The sequence below is a fragment of the Lissotriton helveticus genome, chromosome 12, assembly GCF_964261635.1.
Source record: "Lissotriton helveticus chromosome 12, aLisHel1.1, whole genome shotgun sequence".
Lineage (NCBI taxonomy): Eukaryota > Metazoa > Chordata > Amphibia > Caudata > Salamandridae > Lissotriton > Lissotriton helveticus.
In genome coordinates this window covers 333,283,569-333,305,155 of record NC_136073.1, presented here as the reverse complement: position 1 = coordinate 333,305,155, position 21,587 = coordinate 333,283,569, and the positions used below count along the sequence as shown (strand labels likewise).

Below are 21,587 nucleotides of genomic sequence, written 5' to 3'. Positions count from 1 at the left end.
GCCTGATAGTTTAAGTTGGCAGCACATCATCCCCCATTGCAGAATATTTTCACAGTGCTAGTCTACAGGAAGTGCAAGCCAACGACACTACAGTGGTTATTTGTGCTGTGCTAGTAACAACGTTGCATACAGTAGAACCAAGAAATTTGAATTGAAATTCAAAGATTCCCCCTTTAACATTGTGTGATCCTGGGCACATTGCTTTATATTTGTCTGCTCCATTCACATCGGCTGTCCAATTTGGGAGTTTCTTAGGAAAAATGTATCTTTAGAAGTAGATTCTACATATAAATTCTTAGAAATGTACATTTCTGTTCTCCGTTCTCTCATTCGCCTATTTAAAAAAAAACCTGGTCTGCAACTAAAATCAAGTCGATTTTATTGCATGGATATCTGGTGTTGTGAAGAATTGAAAACAACGACATCTTTTTACTGACATGTTGTTTGCTTTCACTTTTCTAACATTTCCTTTTTTTTGCGCAATATAAATGTACTGCAAAAAACACACACACATTTGTTGGAGTAAGTGGTTGTCTCGCCGACACCTTTCTTTGTCCCTTCATTTCCACCCGCCCTCTCACACCCAAACTCCCACTCTCCTCCTGCTCTCACCCATTAATGCCAACAGCTCCCTCTTTTGAATAGGTCGAGCAGTGATCTTAAGGTGCAAGACTTATTGACCTTGTCAATGCTTATTTACTTTAGTCTTTCCTTTTCTCATGGAAAAGCTACTATTGATAAGAAGCCTACACACATACTGCTCTAGGCCTGAGATGGTCCCTGCCTGGCTTTACATTTATGTAGGACCTTTGCTGATTCCAGCTCAAACTCTGTGCAGTTATAGACAGCATCCCTTACCTTTCATTGGCTCTACTCTGGTCCTACAGAGCTGAGATTGTCTAACCACTCACCCTCACCAGAGCTTTGCTTCAGTTACTCCATGGCTGTTCAGTACTTGGGACAATGCTCCTCGTAATAAACACATTGCAGATTCATAGTCTAGAGAATGTCTAATTGATTCACAGTCCTAAAACTCCTGTGAGAAGTTGGCCTGATATATGATGTTTCCAATTCTGGAACCACCTTGTATCAGTCCAAGCAAACCCTTATGGTGTGTGGTTGTAAGTCAACCTTGTAGGCAAGCTATCTTAATGGTAGCATAGACTAAGCAGCCTTAAAGGCTTAACTCAAGAGGTCGTGTTAAGCGAGCTGTTTTACCAATCACAGTCCTGTAATATCAAATGAAAGGACACCACACAAGTATATATTATAAAAAATATATGTATTTATTACTTAAAATAATCCCCAGTATTCTTTATGAACAAAGGGGCACAAGCGTTAAATCAAAAGCACAGTATAACATACAAAGTTGCACAATTTATGGATGAGGGCGAGGGGCCACTCAGACCATATACTAAGAAAGTGGTATAAGAGATACCAATCGAACAGTGGTTAGGCCTAGGGCCTAGGGAATCGCTGGGAGCAGTCGGGACAAGCAATGCTGAAGTCGGGAAAAGCCCGCGGGATTCGGGTGCAGTGCTGAAAGCACACACATGCACCAATGCAAGTCAATGGTGCGTAAAAGTTAAACAAATAGAGTTTTAGGACACTTCCGCTGAACCTAGAAAGACAAAACTTAAGACACAGACCCTAGAGGTGTGTACCAGTGTGGGAACACCGGCGTTGCAATGTTACCTCACCCACAGGAAGCGGGTGCACAGGGTCGAAGTAGTGTCGGGTTTCGTCACGCTGGTTCTTGGTGCTTGAAGCTGAAGAGGTTGCAGGCGCTGGGAAGGAGAAGTGTCCGGTGGGATCCAAGGGTGGATCGAAGTCGAAAAGTACCTGAAAGCAGAGGGGACAGAGTCTGGGTCACTCAGCAGTGACCAGGGTGGAACCAGGATGGAACCAGGCAATGTCGGGCGCAATCAGGTGGTTGTTGAGGAGCTTCTCTCCGCTGTCACGTGGGCTCTGGGGCATCTACGAAGTCCAGGAGCAGGTCACAATCTGTCCCACAAAGGTTCTCGCCGTCGGCGCTGACGGCTTCAAGATTGGAGCAAACAACACTTGGCAAAAGCAATCCACGCGGAACTGGGAGATTGCTTCTCACTCGGACCAGGAAGGTCAGAGTGGGGGCTACTTTTCAGGGGAGCTGGAGTAAATCTAGAGCAACCAGAATCACAAGTCGTATTTCAAGTTTCGTCAACACAGGGGCCACAAGCCAGCTGGCAAGTGACCGGGCCAACACGTTGAGCCAAAAGAAGCAGAAGGGCCCCACGCAGCACTCGTCGAGTGTGGAGGGCTGAACTTCAGTGCAAGAGTGGCTCAGGGTTGGGGCTTCTCAAACCCCAGTGTACAGCTTCAAGGGTCACTCGTGGGCTGCACGGTCAGCGTCTCGTGGTCTTTCCAAGATGGCATGCCCCACGCTTCCGGTCGCCTCCACGGGTCTCAGCTCTGCAGGGACTGTGGATCGGGCTGTTAGAAGGCAGGCAAGCTTGATCTCGTTGATCTCTGTTGCTCGAGTTCCAGCGGAAACTGCAACAAAGCAGATGTCGATAGGCTGGATGGTGCCTGTTTGCACAGGGTGGTCACTCCTTGACCACAAGGGAGATTCTTCAGTCTTCTACGTTGAGTAGGATGTCGAAGGGTCCAGAGTTTCATTTCTAATGTTTCATCAGGATAATCTGAAGTGCATCGGCACTGCTCCCACTCTTATACCAATCTAGGGGGCTGGATTACCTGCTAGGTCCCCTCCTATGGGTGGGACCCAGGAAGGGGGTGGATACACCCCTTTCCTTTGATCAAGGCCGCGCTGGGACTGGGGCTGGTGTGCCCCAGAACCGGTTTGACCGGATTATGCAAGGGGCAGCCTTGTGCTCCCCATGCAGTGTCTGGTTTCTTTCAAACCTCCCTGCTACAATCCACTAACTCCTGTCTGGGGTGGTGTGACACCTCCCTGCGACAGGAAACCCTTTGTCCAGGCCCCCTTGGCTGAGTTTCGGTCAACTACAGGGGGTCAGACTTGTGTCTGTGGCAGAAGCATCCATTTTGTGGATCTGAGGCTCTTTTAGAACTTAACCGCATTTCAGTAAAGTAACATGTCTTCTCCCTCTAGAGGGGTGGAATGCTATCCCCTTTGCCAGAACTGGCGAGGGGATAGTATTCCAAATCGTATGACACCTTACACGACATGTTTTGATAAAGCCAAACCAAAGTTGCTATATAACCGCGAGGATTATAATGCACTTAATAGTATATGGTATGGCATTATCCTGAAACAGCTTAGGGATTTGTTCCCGACGGCTGCAGACAGGCTCAGCTCATGCTAGAGCTCCATCTCACATTAAACCACGCACTTGGCCTCCAGAATTGATAAGGCCTTCCATAGGAGTGGCTCACAGGTTTATATGTGTCCGGATATAGGTTCAGATATAGGTATACTATATCTAAGCAAGGGGTGATTACACCACCTTGCCCCAGCTGAGTGATCAGCCAGTTGTGTCAATTTAAGAACCAGCCAGGGGTGGCAAAAGATATGCTGCAGCCCCTGGTAGGCCTTGGTGGCACCTATGCCCTGAGCACCTATAGTGCATGGTACAGGGGCTGACAAGGAGTCCATTTCCAATTGTGGTATGTACCTATAGCACATGTATTAATAATTTAGAGAGAGAACAGCAGGTTGGGGGTCTGATTAGCAGGCCCACATCCTCAGTAGGTGAAAACCAGTGAAGCTAAAAGCAAAAATTTGGGGTGACCATAGGATAGCAGACCCTCTCTCCTACACAACCCCCCCCCCCCCAACGCAGGGACATTAAACTAACCTTGACCAGATAAGTCTTCATGTTCTAATTGGAAGTACCTGGAGAGACCATCTGCATTACCATGGTCAGTCCCTGGGCGGTGCTCCACTGTAAAGTCCATCCCCTGTAGGGAAATGGACCACCTGAGCAGTTTGGGATTTTCACCCTTAATCTGATTTAGCCACAAGAGGGGCTTATGGCCTGTCTGAACTAGGAAGTGAGTACCAAACAAGTATGGCCTCAACTTCTTCAGGGCCCAAACCACAGCAAAGGCCTCCCTATCAATGGCTGACCAACGTTTCTCCCTGGGGGTCAGCCTTCTGCTAATAAAAGCAATGGGCTGGTCTTGACCATCTTGATTAAGTTGTGAAAGCACAACTCCCACCCCCAACTCAGAAGCATCTGTCTGTACAATGAACTGTTTGGAGTAGTCAGGACTCTTCAGGATAGGTGCAGAGCACATGACATTCTTCAGGTCATCAAATGCCTTTTGACAGCTAACTGTCCACTGAACCTTTTTTGGCATCTTCTTGGATGTCAAGTCATTTAATGGTGTCACAATGGACCCATAGTTCTTCACAAACTTTCTGTAATACCCAGTCAGGCCCAAGAAGGCTCTGACTTGTGTCTGGGTAGTTGGAGGAGCCCAGTCCTGTATGGTCTGGATCTTGCTCTCCAGGGGCTGAACCTGACCTCCACCTACTAGGTGGCCCAGGTATACAACCTTGCTCTGCCCTATCTGGCACTTGGTAGCCTTGATAGTCAGGCCTGCCTTTTGCAGGGCCTCCAGAACTTTCTTCAGGTGGATTAGGTGATCCTCCCAGGTGGAGCTAAAGACAGCAATATCATCAAGATATGCTGCACAGAAGTCATCCAACCCAGCAAGGACTTGGTTCACCAACCTTTGGAAAGTGGCAGGTGCATTCTTCAAACCAAAGGGCATTACCACAAACTGAAAATGTCCACTAGGGGTAGAGAATGCTGTCTTGGCTTTTGACTCTTCAGCTAGTCTGATCTGCCAGTAGCCAGCTGTCAAATCAAATGTGCTCAGAAACTTGGCAGCAGCCAATTTATCAATGAGCTCATCTGCTCTTGGAATGGGATGTGCATCTGTCCTAGTGACAGCATTGAGACCTCTGTAGTCCACACAAAATCTAATTTCTCTCTTTCCATCTTGGGTATGAGGTTTTGGCACAAGGACCACTGGGCTAGCCCATGGGCTCTCTGATGGCTCAATCACTCCAAGCTCCAACATCTTTTGCACCTCAGCCTTTATACAATTCCTGACATGGTCAGGTTGCCTGTAGATCTTATTCTTCACAGGCAGACTGTCACCGGTGTCCACCTCATGGGTGCACCAGTTAGTTTGACTGGGTGTGAGTGAAAACAAATGTCTGTGGGCTTGCAAAACTTGTCTGCAGTCCATCTGCTGCTGGTCAGTGAGGCTGCCTGCCAAGGCTACTCCATCAACTGAACCATCATCAGGGTTCTGAGAAAGCAGGTCTGGGAGAGGGTCACTCTCTTTCTCCTGTTCCCCATCTGTGGCCATGAGCAAGCTCATGTCCTCCCTGTCCACAAATGCTTTCAAACGATTGACATGAAGCACCCTTTGGGGGCTCCTAGGGGTTCCAAAGTCAACCAAGTAGGTGACTTCTCCCTTTTTCTCAATGATAGGGTAGGGTCCAGTCCATTTGTCCTGGAGTGCTGCTGGGGCCACTGGCTCCAACACCCACACCTTCTGCCCTGGTTGGAACTCAACCAGAACAGCCTTTTGGTCATGCCAAGCTTTCTGCAATTCTTGACTTGCCTCCAGGTTTTTGGATGCTCTCTCCATATACTCAGCCATCCGGTAGCGGAGACCAAGTACATAGTCCACAACATCTAGCTTAGGCTTTTTGAGAGGTAACTCCCATCCTTCCTTCACCAAACATAGTGGACCCCTCACAGGGTGGCCAAACAAAGTTCAAAAGGGCTGTAGCCAACCCCCTTCTGTGGGACCTCTCTGTAAGCAAAGAGCAAGCAGGGTAAAAGGATGTCCCATTTCCGCCTGAGCTTCTCTGGTAAACCTTTTATCATTCCCTTGAGGGTCTTGTTGAATCTCTCCACAAGCCCATTGCACTGTGGGTGATAGGGTGTGGTAAACTTGTAGTTTACTCCACACTCCTTCCACATTGCTTTTAGATAACCAGACATGAAGTTAGTGCCTCTGTCTGATAGTACCTCCTTTGGAAAGCCCACTCTTGAGAAAACTGCAATGAGGGCTTTTGCCACCACAGGTGCTGTGGTGGTCCTTAGGGGAATTGCTTCTGGGTACCTGGTGGCATGATCCATTACCACCAGTATAAATCTGTGCCCAGATGCTGTTTGAGGATCCATGGGACCCACAATGTCTATTCCAACACGTTCAAAGGGAACCCCTACCACAGGTAGTGGTATGAGGGGGGCCTTTGTGGTGCCACCTGACTTACCACTGGCTTGGCAAGTGACACAGGAGCGACAAAACTCCTTGACATTTTCTGAAATATGAGGCCAGTGAAAGTGTGGAACAAGCCTGTCCCAAGTCTTGTTCTGGCCTAAGTGTCCTGCAAGGGGAATATCATGGGCCAAGGTGAGAAGGAAACCCCCTAACTTCAAAGGTATGACCAACCTCCTGGTTGTACCAGGCTTGGGGTCTCTAGCCTCTGAGTAAAGGAGTCCATCATCCCAATAAACTTTATGGGCACCTTGAGCATTCCCTGCAGCCTCAGCAGCAGCTTGCTCTCTGAGGGGTTCAAGTGAAGGGCAATCTAATTGAGCCTGCCCCAGGTCTGCCCTTGAGGGTCCCCCTGTCCCCAGAAACTCAACCTGATCAGGCTCCAGTTCCTCTGAGACAGTCTCCTCTTGGACTGCAGAATCAGTCTCCTGTGAAATCTGATCCTCAACCTGGGGCAAGGGGGAAGACAAAGCCTTAACCCTCTTGCTCCTTCTCTTGGGTTGTGGTTGGTCTATTGTTCCAAGATCCACCACTGGGTCAGGAAGGCACTTCTTAGCCTGAGTCCTTGTCACTGCAAGGACATGTGCTGAAATCCCTAGCAATTCTGCATGAGTCCTGTACTCCACTTCTGACCAAACTGAGCTTTCAAGATCATTACCTAACAGACAGTCTACTGGGAGGTCTGCACTCACAACAACTTTCTTTAGGCCATCAACCCCTCCCCAGGAGAAGTTCACAACAGCCACACTATGTGAAGTAGTGGAGTTGCTTGCATTGGTCACTAGGTAACTTTCACCTAGTACAATCTGTCCAGGGTCCACAAAGTCAGGTGTCACCATTGTGACACTGGCACATGTGTCCCTGTAGGCCTGAGCCAGTTTCTCATTTATCAAAGGCGTCTGCCTATATTTGCCCAGGTTACTGGGACTCACTGTAGTGGACAAAGCTAGGTCCACATCACATAGGAGAACTGCCTGAGTAGGGATTCTGACTAGGCCAGATTCCATCTCAGTACCCAAAGTTAACCCCACTATACCCTTAGGTTGTGTACCACCACTGTTAACTGTACTAGGGGGTGCAGGTGCTTTAGGAGCTATAGTGGTGGGGACTGGATTTTTCTTGGTGCAGTCACTGCCCCAGTGTGAAACTGATTTGCAGGTATTACACCAAGGTTTCCTTGGGCCATCGTTCTTCTTTTTCTTGTTGCCATTTTGGGAACCACCCTCCTTATTACTAGTTTGGGGGCCTGAAGACTTCTGGTCCTTTTCTTTATCTTTCTGATTCCCACCCTTCTGGTCTGTTTTCTTCTGGTCACCACCTTGGTTCTGGGGTTTCTGCTTAATCCTTGTTCTGACCCATTTGTCTGCCTTCTTTCCCAATTCTTGGGGAGAGGTCAGATCAGAGTCAATAAGGTATTGATGCAACAGCTGGTTTGTACAGTTATTAAGGATCTGTTCTCTCATGATAAGATTGTACAATCCTGTATAGTCTGAAACTTTACTTCCCTGCAACCAACCCTCCAGAGCCTTAGTGGCACAATCAACAAAATCAGTCCAGTCCTGAGCCTGTGCTTTTTGGGTGTCTCTGAACAACAACCTGTATTGCTCAGTGGTTAGGCCAAACCCTTCAATAAGAGCACTCTTCAGGACAGAGTAGTTTTTGGCATCCTCAGGTCTAACTGTGAGGAGCCTATCCCTCCCTTTCTCAGAAAAGGAGTACCATAACATTGCAGCCCACTGATCCTGAGGAACCTGCTGTACCATGCAGGCTCTCTCAAGTGCAGTCATCCATTTGTGGATGTCATCCCCTTCCTTGTAGGGGGGCACAATTTTTGTCAGGTTTCTATTATCATAGCTAATGTCTTTCTCTCTAGGAATTATGCTGCCACCAGTGGCATCTAAGCCACACAATTTTTGCTCTCTTGCCAAGGCAAGTCTAGCTTGAGCCAGGGCTACCTCCTCCCTCTCTATCTGGAGTTTGACAGCCCTCATCCTGGCCCTATGTTCTATCTTCTGAGAAGAAGTCATTCCTCTCTGAGATTCTCTTGAGGCACTAGAAATATGCGAGTCCACTGATGGAGATCTCACTCTTCTGTTGCCTGGGAGAATGATATGTTGGGTTCTGGGGAGGTGCTGGCCCTCTCCATTCCCCAGTAGGTCTAAGTTGGCCTGGTTAAGCCTGGCAACTACAACCTGGTTACCCCTCTGATCCTGATTGTCTAGATCCTCTACATCTGAATCATCCTCCTCCTCCACCTCCTCATCTTCTTCCTCCTCTGGAGTGGTATCAGTTACAGGGGGGTTCACTCCATCTCCTGACTCTAGGGGAGCTGCACTCGCCTTAGCTAAGTCATCCTGTTCTAGAATGGCTATCAGGGTAGGAATGGTGGGACCTCTGCCCCTTTTTAGCCCTCTTGATATGCACAAGGCACACAAGTCTTTGTGGCTAAGTTTGTCATAGCTGGAAGTTGCCTTGGTAAGGTCAACTGTCACAGGCAGAGAGCTGAGAGTCTCACCTGTGCCAGACATGACTGCTAGTGAGGTGTAAGTGGTGCACTTACCTACACTAAGTGTTTTCCTACTGTACCTTGCTAGTGAGTTGTAGTCAGGGTGTGCTAATCCCTTTAATCTACAACTACTAAGTTCAGTAGAACTTAATATGCTAAGCTTTTGATTTATATGTACCTAAGGTACTTGATGTGATCTTTCAATTTGATAAAAAGATTGCAATGGTAAAACAACAGCAAGCTCAAATCCGCACCGCTGCGCACCAATGTGAGAAGTTGGCCTGATATATGATGTTTCCAATTCTGGAACCACCTTGTATCAGTCCAAGCAAACCCTTATGGTGTCTGGTTGTAAGTCAACCTTGTAGACAAGCTATCTTAATGGTAGCATAGACTAAGCAGCCTTACAGGCTTAACTCAAGAGGTCGTGTTAAGCGAGCTGTTTTACCAATCACAGTCCTGTAATATCAAATGAAAGGACACCACACAAGTATATATTATAAAAATATATGTATTTATTACTTAAAATAATCCCCAGTATTCTTTATGAACAAAGGGGCACAAGCGTTAAATCAAAAGCACAGTATAACATACAAAGTTGCACAATTTATGGATGAGGGCGAGGGGCCACTCAGACCATATACTAAGAAAGTGGTATAAGACATACCAATCGAACAGTGGTTAGGCCTAGGGCCTAGGGAATCGCTGGGAGCAGTCGGGACAAGCAATGCTGAAGTCGGGAAAAGACAGCGGGATTCGCGTGCTGTGCTGAAATCACACGCATGCACCAATGCAAGTCAATGGTGCGTAAAAGTTAAACAAATAGAGTTTTAGGACACTTCCGCTGAACCTAGAAAGACAAAACTTAAGACACAGACCCTAGAGGTGTGTACCAGTGTGGGAACACCGGCGTTGCAATGTTACCTCACACACAGGAAGCGGGTGCACAGGGTCGAACTAGTGTCGGGTTTCGTCACGCTGGTTCTTGGTGCTTGAAGCTGAAGAGGCTGCAGGCGCTGGGAAGGAGAAGTGTCCGGTGGGATCCAAGGGTGGATCGAAGTCGAAAAGTACCTGAAAGCAGAGGGGACAGAGTCTGGGTCACTCAGCAGTGACGAGGGTGGAACCAGGATGGAACCAGGCAATGTCGGGCGCAATCAGGTGGTTGTCGAGGAGCTTCTCTCCGCTGTCACGTGGGCTCTGGGGCATCTACGAAGTCCAGGAGCAGGTCACGATCTGTCCCACGAAGTCTCTCGCCGTTGGCGCTGTCGGCTTCAAGATTGGAGCAAACAACACTTGGCAAAAGCAATCTACGCGGAACTGGGAGATTGCTTCTCACTCGGACCAGGAAGGTCAGAGTGGGGGCTCCTTTTCAGGGAAGCTGGTGTAAATCTGGAGCAAAGAGGACTAGCTTAAGTTGACCAAAGTGTTGCAGTACTCTAATTAGTTCTGTCACGGGCACCTTGTTGGTGTATTCATGAAGCCCTCACCCACCAACCTAGTTGGTGGCATGCTTCATCATCGGGCCCACCCAGTGACACCTAGTATGTCCCGGGTGTGCTATGATGCCTGATTACAGCGGAGCTGGTATATTGCTGAGAGTGCAGTGAGTGAGGTTGAGTGAGTTGTGATTTAAAACGGCTTGGTGGTGGTCCCAGTACCCGAGGGTAAATTAAATTTTAATAACTGGGCCGTCACCAGCGGTTAAAAGTAAGGCTACAGGACGCGTAAGGGTGGCGACTTACTGCCCCCTGCGTCCTTCAGATGGTCGACATGTTTCAGCCAGTGCCTTAGAGTATTCTGGCTTTCCTCAGGACCGTTTTTTAAAAGGTGAGGTGAAATAAAACAGACTTAGTGTTGTGGTACAGACTATGTGATACACTCACTAAGGTGTTTTTCTATATGTGAGAGGGGGATTCCCTTCTCATGCATACCTGTACAAACAAACATTAAGGACAAGGACAAAACATTTATAGAGAGAGTCAGTAGTCAATTTAGACATATGGTCAACAATGCTTTGGTGGCCGGATCTATAGTGCAAGGTAAGAGGACTATAGTCGGCTAGGTGTGCTGGTACTGGTGGTGCCATCAGAGTGAAAATACGCAACTAATTAGGAGCGTGGTGTGGCTAAAACACGAAAATCACACTGTAAGGAGTTGACTTAGTGTGGCAGGGCGCAAGAAAATTGTTCTTACGCTTTGGGTTATTAGCCAAGGCTTCCTGAAGGGAAGCGGTAAGGGGATGACCCTATGGGAGAAAAAGAGATAGGCTGCAGGGGTTAGGGACCTGTAAGGAAAGAAGCGCTTACCCAGTTTGTTGTTTGGAGGCTTGTCAGGTTTGTCATACTCACAGTCTTTCTGGTCAGTGCCTGTCTTGTACCTGTTGTCCCGCCGTCGTCCTCCGGTAGAATGAGCCTGTCGACGTGTGGGCTTTTTATACTATGGTTAACAAGGTAATGATGAGCACCTGTGGGAATAGTCAGGGTGGAAAGACTACCCCTTTGTGTTGTTGCTGCTCATGTTCGTGGTTTGCACACTAGTCTCTCGTGCATGCTCAGTATGATAGCGCGATTGTTATGTTACTGCTCATGCTCATGATTTGCACACTAGTCTCTTGCACATGCTCAGTATGATAGCGTGATTATAATGTTACTGCTCATGCTCATGATTTGCACACTAGTCTTTTGCGCATGCTCAGTATGATAGCGCGATAAAGTAATTAGGGTACATGTAGCAACTATTTAGCAGGTAATATATGCCGCAGTTGGTACGGGGAAAGTGGCAACACCCGTGTTAGGTGTGGTGTGGTCTATCTGCGCAGGCGCGAAGGGATCAGCGTTGGCCACGTATGCGCTAATGTTGGGGAAACATGCCTGTGAGACGCGCCGCGTCCCAGAGTGGTTCGGCCAGTTAATCACTGCGTAATGCACATGCGCTGCTGGGCGCTGCGCGCTAAAGTTGACATGGCAATATTAAGGGGGTTTAAGCATGTGCCCATGATTATGGCAGCCTAGTGGTGCACATAAAGGGGGAGCATGATCTATGTCTATGTACAGAGGGACTATGGCACGGGGGACTCACCACTGTACAAAGGCGAGGTAACTCCACCTGGACCATCATCGAACAACTACCGGATCTGGCAGTGGATAATGAGAAGAAATTACTCAGTAAGGAACAACACTGGATATATCGCCTATCCACCCAAACCAATGGCCTCAATGACGCCATACCGTGGAACTCAGTCACACCCTAGACCAACACTAGTCACAGTTACCTCGCCTTTGTACAGTGGTGAGTCCCCCGTGCCATAGTCCCTCTGTACAAAGACATAGATCATGCTCCCCCTTTATGTGCACCACTAGGCTGCCATAATCATGGGCACATGCTTAAACCCCCTTAATATTGCCATGTCAACTTTAGCGCGCAGCGCCCAGCAGCGCATGTGCATTACGCAGTGATTAACTGGGCGAACCACTCTGGGACGCGGCGCGTCTCACAGGCATGTTTCCCCAACATTAGCGCATACGTGGCCAACGCTGATCCCTTCGCGCCTGCGCAGATAGACCACACCACACCTAACACGGGTGTTGCCACTTTCCCCGTACCTACGGCGGCATATATTACCTGCTAAATAGTTGCTACATGTACCTTAATTACTTTATCGCGCTATCATACTGAGCATGCGCAAAAGACTAGTGTGCAAATCATGAGCATGAGCAGTAACATTATAATCACGCTATCATACTGAGCATGTGCGGGAGACTAGTGTGCAAATCATGAGCATGAGCAGTAACATAACAATCACGCTATCATACTGAGCATGCACGAGAGACTAAGGTGCAAACCACGAACATGTGCAGCAACAACACAAAGGGGTAGTCTTTCCACCCTGACTATTCCCACAGGAGCTCATCATTACCTTGTTAACCATAGTATACAAAGCCCACACGTCGACAGGCTCATTCTATCGGAGGACGACGGCGGGACACCAGGTACAAGGCAGGCACTGACCAGAAAGACTGTGAGTATGACAAACCTGACAAGCCTCCAAACAACAAACTGGGTAAGCGCTTCTTTCCTTACAGGTCCCTAACCCCTGCAGCCTATCTCCTTTTGTCCCATAGGGTCATCCCCTTACCGCTTCCCTCCAGGAAGCCTTGGCTAATAACCCAAAGCGTAAGAACAATTTTCTTGCGCCCTGCCACACTAAGTCAACTCCTTACAGTGTGATTTTCGTGTTTTAGCCACACCACGCTCCTAATTAGTCGCGTATTTTCACTCTGATGGCACCACCAGTACCATCACAGCTAGCCGACTATAGTCCTCTCACCTTGCACTATAGATCCGGCCACCAAAGCATTGTTGACCATATGTCTAAATTGACTACTGACTCTCTCTATAAATGTTTTGTCCTTGTCCTTAATGTGTGTTTGTACAGGTATGCATGAGAAGGGAATCCCCCTCTCACATATAGAAAAACGCCTTAGTGAGTGTATCACATAGTCTGTACCACAACACTAAGTCTGTTTTATTTCACCACACCTTTTAAAAAACGGTCCTGAGGAAAGCCAGAATACTCTAAGGCACTGGCTGAAACATGTCGACCATCTGAAGGACGCAGGGGGCAGTAACTCGCCACCCTTACGCGTCCTGTAGCCTTACTTTTAACCGCTGGTGACAGCCCAGTTATTAAAATTTAATTTACCCTCGGGTACTGGGACCACCACCAAGCCGTTTTAAATCACAACTCACTCAACCTCACTCACTGCACTCTCAGCAATATACCAGCTCCGCTGTAATCAGGCGTCGTGGCACACCCGGGACATACTAGGTGTCACTGGGTGGGCCCGATGATGAACCATGCCACCAACTAGGTTGGTGGGTGAGGGCTTCATGAATACACCAACAAGGTGCCCGTGACAGAACTAATTAGAGTACTGCAACACTTTGGTCAACTTAAGCTAGTCCTCTTTGATTAATCACATATAAACCCTCGGGGACTCGGACTAGCTATCTAGTCCTCTCTCTCCCTCGTGTTACACGCACGTGCGTAAATCTGGAGCACCCAGAATCACAAGTCGTATTTCAAGTTTCGTCGACACAGGGGCCACAAGCCGGCTGGCAAGTGACCGGGCCAACGCATTGAGCCAAAAGAAGCAGAAGGGCCCCACGCAGCACTCGGCGAGTGTGGAGGGCTGAACTTCGATGCAAGAGTGGCTCAGGGTTGGGGCTTCTCAAACCCCGGTGTACAGCTTCGAGGGTCACTCGTGGGCTGCACGGTCAGCGTATCGTGGTCTTTCCAAGATGGCGTGCCCCACGCTTCTGGTCGCCTCCACGGGTCCCAGCTCTGCAGGGACTGTGGATCGGGCTGTTAGAAGGCAGGCAAGCTTGATCTCGTCGATCTCTGTCGCTCGAGTTCCGGCGGGAACTGCAACAAAGAAGACGTCGATAGGCTGGATGGTGCCTGTTTGCACAGGGTGGTCACTCCTTGACCACAAGGGAGATTCTTCAGTCTTCTACGTTGAGTAGGATGTCGAAGGGTCCAGAGTTTCGTTTCTTATGTTTCATCAGGATAATCTGAAGTGCATCGGCACTGCTCCCACTCTTATACCAATCTAGGGGGCTGGATTACCTGCTAGGTCCCCTCCTTTGGGTGGGACCCAGGAAGGGGGTGGATACACCCCATTCCTTTGATCCAGGCCGCGCTGGGACTGGGGCTGGTGTGCCCCAGAACCGGTTTGACCGGATTATGCAAGGGGCAGCCTTGTGCTCCCCATGCAGTGTCTGGTTTCTTTCAAACCTCCCTGCTACAATCCACTAACTCCTGTCTGGGGTGGTGTGACACCTCCCTGCGACAGGAAACCCTTTGTCCAGGCCCCCTTGGCTGAGTTTCGGTCAGCTACAGGGGGTCAGACTTGTGTCTGTGGCAGAAGCATCCATTTTGTGGATCTGAGGCTCTTTTAGAAATTAACCGCATTTCAGTAAAGTAACATGTCTTCTCCCTCTAGAGGGGTGGAATGCTATCCCCGTCGCCAGAACTGGCGAAGGGATAGTATTCCAAATCGTATGACACCTTACACGACATGTTTTGATAAAGCCAAACCAAAGTTGCTATATAACCGTGAGGATTATAATGCACTTAATAGTATATGGTATGGCATTATCCTGAAACAGCTTAGGGATTTGTTCCCGACGGCTGCAGACAGGCTCAGCTCATGCTAGGGCTCCATCTCACATTAAACCACGCACTCGGCCTCCAGAATTGATAAGGCCTTCCATAGGAGTGACTCACAGGTTTATATGTGTCCAGATATAGGTTTAGATATAGGTATACTATATCTAAGCAAGGGGTGATTACACCACCTTGCCCCAGCTGAGTGATCAGCCAGTTGTGTCAATTTAAGAACCAGCCAGGGGTGGAAAAGGTTATGCTGCAGCCCCTGGTAGGCCTTGGTGGCACCTATGCCCTGAGCACCTATAGTGCATGGTACAGGGGCTGACAAGGAGTCCATTTCCAATTGTGGTATGTACCTATAGCACATGTATTAATAATTTAGAGAGAGAACAGCAGGCTGTGGGGTCTGATTAGCAGGCCCACAGCCTCCGTAGTCGAAAACCAGTGAAGCAAAAAGCAAAAATTTGGGGTGACCATAGGATAGCAGACCCTACTCTCCTACATCTCCCTTCTCTATACAGTGCATATGTCCATCGTGCTTTAGGTTGAATATACTGAATACAAATAGTGTTACTCATCCGAGCTGGTACTCAACTGATAGAAATTCACCATGCCATATCTGTCACCCGTGGCCTTCAAATTATTTACTGACCTCAGCAATGCATGGTGAACACTGCGCTTTATTGAAACATGCATACAGGAGCTCAGAGATGATACTTACCCATTCAGGAGATGCATAGGAGATCTAGGAGCGGATCATTATCTGGTCAGTAAAATACACTAAAAACATACTGATGGCAAAACGTTATTTGTGAGATCTCCAGTCTGGGAGGTCCTGGCCAATGAGAATGTACTGTCGTCCAGATGTATCAATGATGGCCTGTGACCTCTGGTGCCCTTGGGCCTATATACTGTGGGCCATCAAACTGGGGATCAAGAACCTCTTTTAGCACCCGACTGTCTGGATATTGAGACAGTGCAGTCCGAGGCAATGTCACAATGCGGAATGAGGTGGTCACCTTGCAGAATGTGGTGAGGGACCCCCGAGAATCTCATATCACAAAGATGTTCATTCACTAGAATGAAAAGGGCCCCTCTAAAGGATTTGGGGGCCCTTTGAAGGGTCTGGTTCCACTTCTGCCGCAGGGGCCTACGTTACGTACCTAGTTCGAGGCTCAATCAGTGAGGAATTGTGGGCTATAAGCTCATCAATTAGTACTGCACAAAAATAACATTCAGGAGGCCAATAGCCAGCTACTGCTTTTATTGTAAACAGAGAAAATGCTTTAATGCAAACGTAACTAAATGCAAATTACAAATATATACAAAATAGCAGTGTCAACAACAGTTTGGAGCCCCTCATAAAGCGCCTCACAAGAATAACAGAGGTGCAAATCCTCCACCCTCCAGTTGTGTAACAATTGGCAACTAACTATGGGGGTCATTAGGATGGCGGACCTGTCGTGGGCATGGACCGTCCGCCATAAGGGCAGAGGTGCAGTGCCTCGAATCAGGATGCACCCGCCACAGTGGCGGGTGCACCCCGCATTTTTAACATTGCGGCGGGCGGTGCTGGAAGCACCGTCCGCCGCAATGCCAAAAATGCATATTGGGCGTTACAAAGCACAACATGACAGGCACCGCGCGGTGCCTGCCATGTTGTACTTTGAAACGCAGGGGGGTACCCACACCCCCTTCACCATGGGGGCCCACAACGGGCCCCCAAGGCAAAGACCGTATGCCTTGCCGCCTCGGAAAGGCATTCCCCGAAGCACATCCTAATATGGCTGGCGGTGTCTGATAGACACCGCCACCACATTAGCCTTGTTCCGCCACGGTCGCAAGGGGACCACAGCGGAAAAGTGGGGGGCGGTCTTCCTGTCCTCCGCGGACCCCCCAGCCATCCTAATGTGGCTGGGGGTCATTTCTGTCAGGATGGTGGACGGATTGCCCCCGCCGGCCCGGCGGTGGCTACCGCCAGCCCGGCGGGGGCAATCCGTCCGCCATCCTAATCGACCCCTATATATTTTATTTATTTATGCTTTTTTCTATAGCGCTAAATTTACCCAAAGGTGTCAGAGCACTTTACAAGAGAACCAGCTACATAGACATCAGAGTACATGGATTACATACAATATACAAAACAGATACATGCATCTAAACACATATACGCAATTATAAACTGTCGATATTGGTGGAAAGTGAGCAAAAAGAGTATTGGTAGGAAGTGAGCTCAAAGAATATAGAAATAGCATAATGATGTTATATAGCATAGCATTATGATATACAAAGGTAACAGTACATACAGATAGTGGACCTACATACATGGGCATCAGGGACTGTGCTGTGCATGCTTATATTATTTGGGTGGCGTGAGACAAACATTTCAATAGACCCTCGAGAAGGAATAGACCTTCAGCAGTTTTTTCCCCCTCCCGAGAGGGCTCTCTGTTGCTGGATAGATGATGCGTAACCCTACCCCAGTTTCTCCTACTTGGAGTATGTCCAGACTGGAGTGGGAAAGACTGTGTGAACAAACATGGCCGATGCCATCCAGTGTTGCAGTCCGTTTTCGCTGTCAACGATGACAGGATCTCCAGTAAATAGTGTAGGGGGCAATGCTTCCTCTCCCCTGTGGCACAGGAGTGGCGAAGGCACCTTTGTGCAGGGGCACCACTAGTTGACCCCTAGAGCCATAAGTAGAGAGGCAGGGGTGTCCAATGTCACTCAGCTCCCCGGCAGCCACCGGACTGACCCTGGGTCATGTATGGCACTGCATGACATTGTTCTGCATTCTGTCCATCAGTTGTTCTTTCTGCATTTGTCACCACAAGTGGTACAGATATGCCCAGACGTGGGTCCTGTGCTCTCCATGCCACTGGAGTCAAGCTATCCTGGCTGATTAGGGCTGAAATACCGAAACCGGTCCTAGGATGCATGTTTCCAGTCCAGGGAGCACCTGGCCTGGCAGTTCGAGCTTGACTGTTCCCATTGGGGGCAGGGTCAAGACTGATTTGCATATGGCTGGGGTTCAAACTGGAATGGCATGGGAAGCACAAAAACGATGGATTCAGGCCCAGATCTCTGTACTCAGGTGAATGTATGACATTGTTCTGCATTCTGTCCATCAATCGTTCTTTTTGCATTCTTCTTACTGCAGTCAGGATCAGCATGTTGCAGCGCCTGGAGCAACATAGAGGCAGGTGGATTCACCGAATAAGCCCCAACTCACAGTGCGGCACAGCTGGAAAGCAACTCCTGATCAAGAAGAACCCAGCATGGAGACACCGCCATGGTAACCTCTATCCAGGAAGCCCTCTTGCAGCAGCAATTCAGAGTTCCTGGGTGCACTAGGGGCAATGAAGGAGGATAAAGCCTCCCCTGAAGGTTGGTTGGCTCCGTGCTCAGGGCAGGGGTCTGATCCAGCGCTCTCACCAAAATATTGCACAAATAACACTATCTACTATCACCAAACTTACAATACAACACTAGGCCCATATCAACAATAGAGCGACTGAATCATGAGGCGATAAGATCTAAATATGTTGTTTAAAACTATCTACAATAATCAAGACCAGCTTGTCATTTTAGAAAGTTTATTTAAACACATCTAGGAAAACTTAGGTTTTGGTATTTTATTAAACAAGCATTAGAAAATGTCATAAAGAAAGATTTATTCAGTATTAATAAAAAGAGCATAAATCAAGAATTATTATTCATTAGCAGGAATAAGTAAAATTAAGCATTTTCCAAAATCCTAACTATATCTCTGTCTCTACCCTCATCACCTAGTAATAAAGTAATTAATAAAAACTCCTGTCCTCACGTGTAAAGTCCATCAGCATAACATCGTCCTCCAGATTTCTCGAGCGTAAGCCAACTATGTGTTCTCTGAACCTATTCTTATACCCTAAATTAAGCTGAGCTAACTATTTTTCACATTCCAGCAGACGAATTCTAGTTCTCCATTGGCTGAGCTACCTCGTACCACAGTAAACTGTGACACCTCCTTCTTACATGCCCGGGCAAATTCACTAGTTCATTGTTCATTTAGAAGTCTTGGCAGTTCTTCCTTAGGCTGCTACATTTTGTAGCGAAAGCTTCCTTTTAACCTTGAGCTTGTCAGCTCTGAACTCCCGTGGCACGTTAGCAAACTTCTCCAAAGAGTCATCTTTTTAGCAGTTCATTCCAAAACCTTTCAAAATAAAAGCTCAGAGGCCTTTTCCATCCTTCTCGGAATTATTTTCACTTGAGCCATTTTCATCAATAGGCCTGTTTTCAAAGAGCGTCAATTTTCTGCGCCACCTCTCCTGCGCCACTTTTAAAAGTGTACTATTTTTCTGCAGCCATCTCTAAGCTTCATTTGTAATACTATTATATAAACAAACACAAAGAAAAATTAATGAAAGAAATACAGTTTGTTCTGTTGCCTCCCATCATTGCTAATAATTAACCCATTAGTCTAAATTACCTAGCAGTAAAGCACAAATAAAGCAGCATTTTATATCTACCAGTCTTCATGAATCCATAAAACCTTATGTGCACCTAGAATAGTAGAAATGACATCACATAGACAAGGGAAGCAAAATAAGCACATGCCATTATTTTAAAAACAGCTGCTATTAGTTATGACATGACAATAGACAAGATTAATTTATTATTTTCCACATACATGAGAATGCAACATAATGCACATTTATGAGCACACATGTTAGTTTCCCGCGTGTTCTGTGAAAATGCAACTTTAAACTAGATTGAATTAGCATACACATAGCACAAATTGTTAACATTATTAATTTATGGAAGTGTGACTTCACGAGTTTAAACAGATTTCTGTTTTCTATCTCGCTCCATCAACTCCCTCATCTGGTGATTAACAAATCACCACACCACCACCCAAAATTTAGCAAAAATTGTATCTAAGATGAACATGATTCAATTTCACCTGTGTTAGTAGTTCTAAAGACTTATCTCATCAGTTTATCTACAATTCTCATATTGAGTTTTAAGAAACCCCTCTAGTTCTATTTCTTTCTCTTGTGTAACATATAACTGAGCTTCAATAAAAGTGTTGCAAAAACTATAACTAATAAAGTGTCATTATCTTGCTTGTCATATTAACCTTAAACTTCTCTTTGTTAATTTCTAAAGGAACAATAACCACCTAAATCAACCAAAGCTGAATTATTAGGAGCATATATATCAGAGACATCTTATAACATTTTTAAAATGAAGCATCTTGAGCTTGTTGAATGTATTTTCATTAAGCTTGCAAAGAAAAATAAAACAACAATTTTTAAAAATTTTACCTAAATTTTCTAAAAATTTCTAACACCCCCCTTTTTCAATTATTATTTTTTTTTTTTTTATACTCTTTAAACCTTCTAACAGTTTTTCTTCGACCTAATGTCACAAATTAATTTTTCAGCTGACAGAATTTCTTCGACCTTGTGTCATCTAACAAGATTTCTTCAGCCTTATGCCAAAAAACAGAAAACCTAAAAAAATTTAACAAGTATGTACTTCAATCATTGTTACTATTCTCTTCAATCTTTTCCTGACTGCAACTATTTACCTCCATTACAGGTATCACTTCTATTTTCTTTCCTGCCTCACTTTTCTTTACAGAATCTTTTTGACTTGATTTTTCATCAATCTGTTTCTTTGATCTGTATCTCAATTTGAATTTTAGGCCTTCATTTTCTTCTGGCCAGTTATCACTTTTTCTTAGTAATTTCTTCTTTTGCTTGGTCACATTACATTCTGTTCTCCAAGCTCCTTTTCTGAATTTTCTTATTTGAGAATCTTCATCATTCTCATCAGTTTCAGTGTCAGAAATTTTCATTCTGGACTCAGGTACTTCTTTACTCAGCAGCTTCACTCCGTTAGGAACGTCATCTTTGTAGCTGGTACTTGGCAATTCATCTTCTTCTTCTTCAATTACCTTCAACTTCCCAGTTTCAGAATTCTTGTTCCTGCTTTCAAAGCTACTCTTCTGCTTTTCAATACTCTCCTGGTCTTGAATCACAATCTGATCACATTCTTCTTCTGCTTCTTTTTCTAGCAGATCTCCATCATTTACTGAGTCTTCAGTCACAACTTTCAAGTCTTCTTCATTCAAGGCTTGTTCTTTTTCAGTCAAACTCTCCAGATGTCGACCAACCTGTCGATCTTCAAGATCTGGATTCTCTTCAGGCTCTTCTTCAGAATCTGAATCAACAGTTGTGACACTATCCTCATCAGGATTTTCAGGTGTAGATACACGAAAAGTATGGCCAGTGTCAATCCACCTCTTCAGTCTTTTGCACTTCTCTGCATTTGTCGTGACAAGACTGACTGACCTCCTTTTCTGCCACCTTGGCACTAGAGTATTTCCTTTTAGATGAACCTTTTTCCTGATCCTTTTACCTGGTAACGGATCAAGTACTTGCTCTTTTTCTCTTGTTTGCACTTCAGTTTCATCTTCATCAAACACAGAGATCATTTCATCTGATAAATTCCTGCAATTCTCCAAATTGATGCTATCATTGATAGTCATCATTCTTTTCTCTGGTATGAATGTCTGTCTCATGACCTTGTCCATCACAATATTACGTGGACTTAAATCTGTCTTTTTATCAGTAGTGTTTCTCAGAAACA

The 21,587-nt window shown here is 46.6% G+C and overlaps 1 protein-coding gene across 3 annotated transcripts in view; it reads left to right on the top strand.

Moving 5' to 3' along the window:
* LOC144799793 (uncharacterized) overlaps positions 1–21,587 on the top strand; it is a 436,537-nt gene that overhangs the window by 403,088 nt on the left and 11,862 nt on the right. For 2 of the 3 annotated variants that reach the window (XM_078671344.1, XM_078671346.1), the window contains one exon: positions 18,109–18,335. The exons of the other annotated variant lie outside the window; for it this stretch is intronic. In XM_078671344.1, coding sequence (XP_078527470.1) covers positions 18,109–18,302 — 194 coding nt within the window. In that variant the 3' untranslated portion in view covers positions 18,303–18,335. The remainder of the gene's footprint in view (positions 1–18,108; positions 18,336–21,587) is intronic. 3 annotated transcript variants of the gene reach the window in all.